At 44.4% G+C, this 10000-nt stretch overlaps 1 protein-coding gene across 1 annotated transcript in view; it reads right to left on the bottom strand.

Moving 5' to 3' along the window:
* The window catches only part of LOC134441806 (ankyrin-3-like), a 158367-nt gene that overhangs the window by 57672 nt on the left and 90695 nt on the right, over positions 1-10000 (bottom strand). Inside the window, exon 24 of the mRNA XM_063192207.1 lies at positions 4508-4631. Coding sequence (XP_063048277.1) covers positions 4508-4631 — 124 coding nt within the window. The remainder of the gene's footprint in view (positions 1-4507; positions 4632-10000) is intronic.

Genomic DNA, 10000 nt, shown 5'->3' on the forward strand with positions numbered 1-10000 from the left:
GGCCGAAACATGTTGCCATTTTTTATATTTCTTTAATGATTAGGCCATTTATTAAAGCTTTTTTTTAACCTTTTCGAAGAGTGCCTTGGATACATCAACTTCAGACTAGCAGGCCTTTGGGAGGCTAACACAGCTATGCTTTGCTATTGTCCAAGATATTATTGCTGTGTGGTTTTAGGACACAATTTGCTCAGGATAAACACTTGTGCTCAGTGTGCACATAGCATTTGAATAGTCAATATTCCCTTTTTGCATCGCAATGCACTCCCACACTTGGTATCTGTGCAATGCTAGTTATGGAAATAAGCAGCAAGCAGTCAAATGTCTGACTGCCACAGATGGACCGTACATGGTTATGCAAAAACAATAAGCTCCACTGTGTATGGTATCCCTACCTAAAATGGCAGTCTGGCAGGCGATGCCCTATTCATACACTGTATCACGCTCTCTGTAACTGGATCGGCCACTTGCAGGTGTATGTACAATAGCAGTGTTGACAGATAGAGTAGACCAGGAGACATACTGTACCATACAAACAACACACTTATGAATACTCCCCAGATAATAACCCACTGATAAAAAGGTGTAATTATTCATGACTAGGTGAACAAGTGATGACATCATCAAACATTTTGTTTATCAGTGATTAGAATTAACAGTGCATCAGGTCCAAATATCCTCAGTCATGAAGATGAAAATATTCTTCTCAGAGCCACGCTGGCCTGAATCTGAATCTGTCTAGTGTGAGTCTAGTTTGTGCTGTCTGTGCACGGCTTGACTCAGGTAGCTGAGGACACAAAAACAGTCTGGCCTCAGACAACTGGTATACGTAAGGCCATCTGTTTTGAGGACTAGCCCATCAAGCCAAAAGGTGTGATACTATACGGAAGATTGTCAATATGGTGAACCGAGATAAAGGATAACATGCGTTGCTAATGGCATGAAAGTGGGATCAACTCTGTTTTCCTAAATGGGCATGACTTTCCCATACAACTCCATTCATGGTCTTAGTCTCCTATTCTCCTAAAGGGCACGGCTGACATAGGATGGCAACTTAGAGAGCCTTGCGTCATATTGATTACGGAAAGAAAACAATCCTCTCTGGCAATACTGATCTATATCAATACTCTACCTGATAATTGCATCACATCACAAACAAGCAGTTGAGATTAGATGGCTCACTCAACGGCACTTCAGCCATCATGGATGATGCGATATGGGATTTGATCCTGCAACCTTCAGTGCTAAATAAGCCATCCTGAGATACTTCCGCTCCCAAGCGTTTTCTTGTGTCCAATAGTCAAAGACAGCAACCATACAGTGCTTTCCACAAACACGAATCTAATTTGAGAGTCAAATTGACGGTACAACCACTAATAAACTCAGATGAATGACAGTCAAATCATCGCATAAAAAGGCATGTCAAACGAACTCAGAGGCAACTATCAGACTTATCCATGCCATTGGTGAGTTGTTCTGTAATTAATGTGGTCTGGTAAAACCAGGCTAGTACAGTACTATGGTTGTAAACTTTTTTTCATCCAATAGTGAAGCGTTCAACTGGCAGAGCATGTAGCAATTTGAGGCTATTGTGTAAATTTTCTTAGGGAAAAGCTACACTCTCGATTGCAATTCTTATATTCGTTAATCAGGAGAGCATGACAAACTCACTTGATACTAAAAAGCTATTGTATAAATTAAAATTAATATAGGCTTTTTGTGTTTTTATCTTACATGAGGTGTGGTCCCCAACAGAGGTGACAGTTTTACTGCGTTGTCGCTGAGGGCTTAGTTAGAGGCCAGTAGTGTGTGTGTGTATGGCCTCGCCTTGCGGCCTGATAATGACGAGGTACACACCTGCATCCATCTTTTGACCTGTCACACACCTGACTGCCTAGCTCTCAACAGGTTTCACACTCACACACACACACACACACACACACACACACACACACACACACACACACACACACACACACACACACACACACACACACACACACACACACACCTGACGCTGTACAAACACTCATTCCTCATAAACCAAGGAAGCACCCCTGCACACACACACACACACGCACACGCACACACATACGCATACGCACACGCACACGCCCACGCCCACGCACACACACACACACACACACACACACACACACAGTCCAGAGGCAGAATAAGTCACTATAATCCTCATAATCATAAACAGTTAAGAACACACAGACCCATCCACGCACTCTCTCTCACACACACACACAGAGCAGGGTGACTAAATGGCCTTGTTGCATTGACCCTGATGCAGCCCTTTTTTAAACGTTGTTGTTTCGGCCCAACCATGCGGTGCACAGTGGTCGCCTGCACACAAAAAAACAATCGCCAGCCAATCATCTTGCAGAGGGCCACACAATGCCCCGCTAACGAACTGAGCTTGATGTGCTTTCACTTCACCCTGTTGGCAGCTTCCTCTCCACCGCCGAGCTCTAGCCCGCAGCGCCATCCATCTCTCCACGCGGCCTTTATGCCCGCCGGATGAACACAACAGGCCCCCAGACCAGACCACAAAGCCATCAGGCTGAGGCGGACGGACAGATGGATGGATGGATGGAGCACAACTGGCTACAGTAGCTGACTGACTGATTATGCCTATAACAGTCAAATGTCTGATGTTTCCCTTTTCATCACTTCAATTAGATGCTACACAGTTAAGCAACACGACAGGCCCCAGACCATAGCACAAAGTCATTGCACTGAACTTATTAGCCTAGCTGACTGACTGACTGACCATTTTTCCCCTTTCCATTACATGAATGCAATGCAACATGTTTAAACAACACGACAGGCAAAACGAGTCATTAGACAGAGGCGGATAGATGGAGCACATCTTACTAGCCTAGCTCATTGTTTCCCAACCAGGGGTACGCGTACCACTAGGGGTACGCGAGCACACCTCAGGGGGTACTTGGAAAATTTTAATTATAAGAAATATATAGAGTTTAGTCGCATTGGGATATAGAAACAAATATAGAGCATGGGTGAAGGGGTACTCATCCTATGACAAAATTGCCTAGGGGGTACGCAGGGAAAAAAAAGGCTGGGAGACATTGGCCTAGCTGACTGGCTGACCATGACTACAACAACAGTCAAATGTCTGATAGTTTTTCTTTTCATGACATCAATGCGATGCTGCACTATTAAACAACACCACAGTATCTAGATCAGAGCACAAAGCCATTAAACTGAGACGGGTGGATGGCGCACAACTTATTAGCCTAGCTGACTGACTGACCATGACTGCAACAGTCAAATGTCAGAATTTGCCTTTTTACGTATATCAATGTGATGTAATTGTGACTTCAAGATTCACGAGAATAAACATCACCCAACACACACATATGCATCTGCACGATCAATTTTCAACGTGTCAGTCTAAAAGACAAAAATGCATGCACGCACGCGCACACGCGCGCACACACACACACACACACACACACACACACACACACACACGCACACGCACACACACACACACACACGCACACATGCACGCAGTGAGCATTTGACTTTTTAAAGTGCTGTCAAAGTAATTGCATATAGCAGCCCATCACCTAGCAGTCATGTTTAAAGAGATCGATTCCCTCCAGACACTCTGAATAGAATACAGCATGTATTTCATTACAGCTACAGTAGACATCATGACAACTATGCCAAATAAATCAGCATTGGTAAATCAACTGTCAAGGTAAGTATCCATTCCAATATATCTAATGTGTATCTTAATATAGTACACTGCTTGATGTGGCATGAAGAAAATTCCCTTTGAAACATTAACAAAATATTGCACATTTGACGGTTAAAATATTCTGAATATTTCTGAAACCTGGTCCCTTCCCTGGCTTTGTTGAAACATTTTCACCAAACATCACTTAAAAATTCGACTGCAGGCACATAGGCCTACATATTTTTGTCTGAAGTAAGTTAGTCCTTAGAGGTGTTTCAAGCTCTGCAGTGGATTACATAATTTCAAAAGTGCCAGATTTCTTTAGACATTATGTATATCTCATGTGTTCCGTAGACAGTAGTGTCTGTTTTGAAGCCTACTGTTTGTCTGTGACAAATAAATGCAGGTCTATGCCAATAAGACTAGTTGTTTGTTAGGTTTAAGGAATCATATTACAAAGTAGTTATAGATCTAGGCCTGTGTATAATAGTAATAGACTGCATTTTTATTCTATCAGCCCTGTTGTAGGTTATGAAAGTATGGCTTCACAAAACATGTTTTCATTATCAATCTCTAGAGAACTTATTCTATAAGTAAGTTGTTTATAAGTTGATAGCCTGCTGTTGCGGGGAAAAGAACCCCCCAAAGAAACAGATGCAACTGATTGTCTGCAACCATTCCATACAAACTCCATTCCATAAAACACATTCCAAACCAAAATTCAACATCTTCCTCTTGTCAGAACCAGCTAAATATGCTGAAAAAATATTAAATGTTAATGTGTGTACATACCTGGCGGACCTGGCTCCGATGCTGAAGCCCATGTAGCCCTCCTGCGGCAAGGAGTCATCTCCCAACTCCCGCAGGTCCTGCGGCCGCAGATATTTGTCCGTGTCCCCGGTCATCGCATCCTCACCTGTGTACAGCAGAGGTGGCACTGGCATTGAAGCATCTGTCAGACAGAAAAGGACCTTCTCTATGCAGCAGTCAGGTCTATTGGCCGGCCACCCCCACCCCCCATCCACTCTCTCTCGCACGCACCCACACACACACACACCACCACCACCACCCAACAAGAGAACCGATGCTGGTCCAAGTTCGTAACCAGAGGCCTTCTATAATGAATTAGAGCTAGTGACATTTAATACTAGACTTGAGGTTTTAGTTTTCTCTTATCTGCTCAAGGGCACCTCGGTAAGTTTTTGTGATGTCTGTGCTTTGTTTGCCAGGTTCACTGAACAGTCTAAAACAACACCTGCCCCAACCAACCCTTTCGCCGTGGGTACTGCACCATTATCACCCAGTGAGCAGACGCAACGTCTTCTGATTGGCTGAGCAGGTGTCCTTTATTCCCCGGTAGCAGGACACCTATGATGTCATGCGGGCGTGCGGGCGTCCAAGTTGCTTCTTCTCTAACTTTCTGGCGAAGTGCCGTTACTAGTTCTATCGCATCTGGTTGTCTAGTCAAGACCGCGTTGTTAGTTCTATCGCATCTGGTTGTCTAGTCAAGACCCCGTTACTAATTCTATCGCATCTGGTTGTCAAGTCAAAAACCCAGTCGTCAATTCTATCGCATTTGGTTGTCAAGTCCCCAACATTCTGCGCGCGTCCGTACATGCCTCTGATAGAGGCGCATCTCACTAGATTAGGAAGTGGTGCCCATGGCAACGTACCAAGCGCAGTGGTGAATCTACTTTCTCACGAAGCCTTAGATCAACATATTAATAAATTACTACTTAAATGCTGGTAACCGGGTGATAAGCGGAATAGCGGCCTTCGAGGTGTCCCGATATCAAGAGAAAATGGACTTGGCGAAGCGAACAGCCCTTCGGCTGCGCCGTCGGGCTGTTTCGAACGCTCCGCCTCGTCCATTATTTCCCTTGATATCGGGACACCTCGTCGTCCGCTATTCCATACATACGGCACTGCGCCGGTTTCCATGCGTAAATGAAGTTTCCCTGATACATTAGCCTACGATGCAACTCGTGAGGTTCCACAAGATATGGGACAACTTTAGTTTAGCCTACGTGTGAGGAAAAACACACTAAAAATGTAAAGCTGTGTGAGACCAACTGCGATAGTCCATGTAGACACTTTACGCAGCATGTGATAAATTATCACAAGGCATTATTGACTTGGCAACATCGCGTGTAACATCTCAATAACAAGCTATTCCTTCAATACAGTTTAATTATTAATAGCTTAAATGGGCTATAAAGCAGCAGACACTTGAAGCAAAAAGCATTGCATACAAATATGAAACCATATCGCAGCATATGCTTTGAGAGCCAGCATCTTTCTCTCGCACATCTCACAAGGCCAATTCCTGCAACTCTTTCCCCCCTCTGCAACCCCTCCCCCGGCACTCTGCTCCGACTGCTGCCTGCCTCTCCTGCCGCACTCTCCCGTCTTCTCTGTATCACTAGCACAGTGATCACCGTTTTTTCCCCTTCGAGTCTCCGTAGTCTCCAACACAGCACCCTCTACAAAACTATTTAACCGTAGGCTACGTCATACTCTATCAAGCAAAAGACTACGGAGTCGAACGATTGAACAAGCGTTGTGGCCATCGCAGTTATGTTTCTGTCAGAGCATCATCCGCATAACGTTAAAAAAAACACCTCACCGACTCCTGTCCCAACACCATGCAATTCCGTGCGGCAACACAGTTCAACAGCAACGAAAACACCGCAGTATCCGCTAATAACAGGTCTAGTCCTCACCGTAGTAGTGAATCATTTTGTGTTTTCTGTTTTACGGAGACGCGGTGCCATCCCGCGCCGGCTTCTGGCAAAATCGTTCAGGCTCCATTCACTGGTTTGTTTAACGTTAATCCATTCACCGTCAGCGAAATGAATTTAATTCCACGGAAGCAATCCCGAACGTTCATGAGAATAATGATGACACACACACCACACACAGGCACAGCGAGCTTGTGTGTCTGTCCGTCTGCCGTCCCGCCTGTTCGCTTCGGTCCTGTGTGACAGCTATAGCTGCTACAGTATTCTCCAGCCCGCTGCGGAGAAAAGAGAGCTCAGCCAAGCTGCTCAGAAAAACTTCACACGGCGCAGAAGTCTGCAGGTCCCGAGGCGAAAGTAAAAGCCGCAGGAACCAATACAACTGAACAGAAAGAGAGAGGTCCAGAATCTGCCTCCAAGTCAACTGTCTTTGTGAAGAAGCTCTTCACTCACAGACGAACCAGTGTGTGTGTGCTTGTGTGCAGGTGATACTGTGTGTGTGTGTGTGTGGGGGGGGGGGGGGGTGTGACGCTTTAACACTGATGTGAGTGACTCTTGCATTGCTAACACAAACGTTGGGAAATGTGTGTGTGTGTGTGTGTGTGTGTGTGTGTGTGTGTGTGTGTGTGTGTGTGTGTGTGTGTGTGTGTGTGCGTGTGTGTGTGAGAGAGAGAGAGAGAGAGAGAGAGAGAGAGAGAGAGAGAGAGAGAGAGAGAGAGAGAATGTGCCATCCTTATTCTAATGGAATGGTGTGTGTGAGAGTGAAACAATTACTTTCTTTCAAAATCAAATCTAGAAAACAAAATGTTGTGGGTTAGAACTCATCTGTTGTCATCGCAACAAAACAAACAGAAAGTCGCATACAAGCACATAAAGCACACATGTTTGTGCGTGTGCACACACGCACGCACACATGTACACACACGCACACAAACACAGACACAGGCATTCCATTCCCCGTTTTTGCCATATGGTTGGGCATGATTGGGAGAGGAAGTAGAAATGGAACAAACAGCAACACAACACCCCTCTGTTTTAAGAGGGCACTCTGCAAACCACCCTGCATCGCCAAAACCTAAGTGGATTAGATTCATTTGGTTTGTGTGTGTGTGTGTGTGTGCGTGCGTGCGTGTGTGCGTGTGTTTCTCTGCCTGTGCAGCGCAAGCACAGAGAGGCAGGACACAGAGAGAAATTATGAGAAGAAAAATGTATTTATATGTGTGTGTGTGTAAGAGTGTGTGTGTCTGTGTGCAAGTGTTTGTGTGTGTGTATGTGTGCGCGCCCGTTGCGTATGCGTGTGTGTGTGTGTTACTCAATACCTCTCTTATTACTTTCATAAACCAAATATAGTATCCCTGTCGCAGCCCCAGCACAAGGCTCCGTGCCCCGCCGTAACTCAGCCTGCCGTCACTTAAGCATGCCGAGAAACTCTGAGAAAGGCCACCCATAGTGACATCATGTCCCCATGTCCCATCGTCTCATCGCCACGCTCCATTAGGTCCCCTGTGTAAGAGGCTGCAGCAGGTCATACTAGAGTAGACCAGCACATGATCCTGCGTCAGTGCTGTGGTGCTATGCGTTGCCTTCTGTCAATAACAATAAATCTCTTGAGTCATGAATCCAGTTAGTGGGTGGGTGGTCTGGTCTCCGACAGTCTTCTTCAAGTGTACTGTAGCAGTGGGCGCGCTCCACTTGTAGATTAAAATAAATGACTTTGGGTCAAACTTGAAGAGGAGACAAATCCGCACTCACGAGCTGAGACTTGTCATTTATTCATCAGATATCATCATGTCCACATGCTTTGGGTCCATTTAAGTCGTCAGTGTATACCGGTAGTTTTCTCCTCTTCTTGTCTCCAACAGTCTCATTAATGGCTGAAAATGGTGTTCCTGAGCAAGCTATCGAGCTCTAAATTGTTTTTAACGAAAACAAAAAAGATTTTTTTTTTATGTGCAATGTAATAAAATGTAATAGCATGGCCATTACGATGGGAACCTGGCAGCGTGTGTGTGTGCGTGCCTGCGTGTGCGTGCGTGTGTGTGTGTGCGTGTGGACCCAGTGTCACACTGCCCCAAAAGAAGGCACTTCTGTCATGGAGCCAAGGGCCCGGCATTCCTTGAGGTTGGCTTTTGGGCATGGCCAAATGTAGAGTTGCCAGCAGAGTACACCTTGCCAACACGTGATGATGGCACCTGATAGATGCCATTGGTTACAAAGGGCATCTCAGTGGCCACGAGGAAGCTGCAAGGACTATAGCTCTTTTTATACAGATGACAACAGTCACTGTTTGCTTAAAAAACTCAACTATGTTGTTACCAAGAGTTTCAAGTAACTGATTAAGCCATTACCATTTTGGTAACAATTAGGTTCTGCACGAAAGGGTTAAACAAAAATTAAAGGTGTAGGTTTCAAAAACTCACCTGTCACAATAGTGATTTGTTTTTTTTAAGATATTCACATATTTGTAATCAAGGTCTCACATTGTAACATATCTACCACATTACGTGCAGTGGAGTAACTGGCTATAAGCTATGCGACATCATGTACTGAGAGTTCCTCTCAGTCAGCAAATGCAATGAGTTTGCATCCTTTTTCAAAGGTAAGATTGAAAAAATACGTACAAACATACTCACACATGTGCAACCGACCCAAGATTCGGACCAACTTGTTACGGTGAAGTTAAATCCTAACCTCATGAGAAATTTTAATTTAGTTGATGTGGACATTCTTAATAGAACGGTACAAAGTCTTAGCTCCTCTACATCTGACTTAGATATTCTACCAACAGCCTTCTTCAAATCCATCTTACACCTAATATCACCAGATGTACTTCAGATCATCAACACCTCACTACAAACAGGCATATTCCCAGGCTGTCTGAAAGAAGCAGTTGTGAAACCCTTACTGAAAAAGAACAACCTGGATGCACTGGTACTAAACAACTATAGGCCCATATCCAATCTACCATTTATGGGTAAAATAATAGAGAAAATTGTTTTTAACCAATTAACTGCCTTTTTAATGTCTAATAGCTATTTTGATAAGTTTCAATCTGGTTTCCGTGCCTACCACAGCACTGAAACAGCTCTTATCAAAGTTATGAATGACATAAGATTGAATTCTGATGCTGGCAAATCATCCGTCTTGGTACTTCTTGATTTGAGTGCTCTTTCGACACAGTTAATCATTCTATACTACTACATAGACTGGAACACTGGGTTGGTTTTACGGGCATAGTGATCGACTGGTTAAAATCGTACTTACAACAAAGAAGTTTTTTTTGTCGCCATTGGAAGACATACTTCATCACCAATGTCTCTGGATTGTGGGGTCCCCCAGGGCTCCATTCTGGGACCACTACTGTTCAATCTGTATATGTTGCCACTGGGACACATTATCGAGAATAACTCCATAAATTATCATAGCTATGCGGATGATACCCAGCTCTACTTATCTATGTCCCCAAATGACTACACCCCCCTTGAATCACTCTATCATTGCATGGACCAAATTAACAAATGGATGTCTCACAATTTCCTCCAGCTGA

The sequence above is a fragment of the Engraulis encrasicolus genome, chromosome 24, assembly GCF_034702125.1.
Source record: "Engraulis encrasicolus isolate BLACKSEA-1 chromosome 24, IST_EnEncr_1.0, whole genome shotgun sequence".
Taxonomy (NCBI): domain Eukaryota; kingdom Metazoa; phylum Chordata; class Actinopteri; order Clupeiformes; family Engraulidae; genus Engraulis; species Engraulis encrasicolus.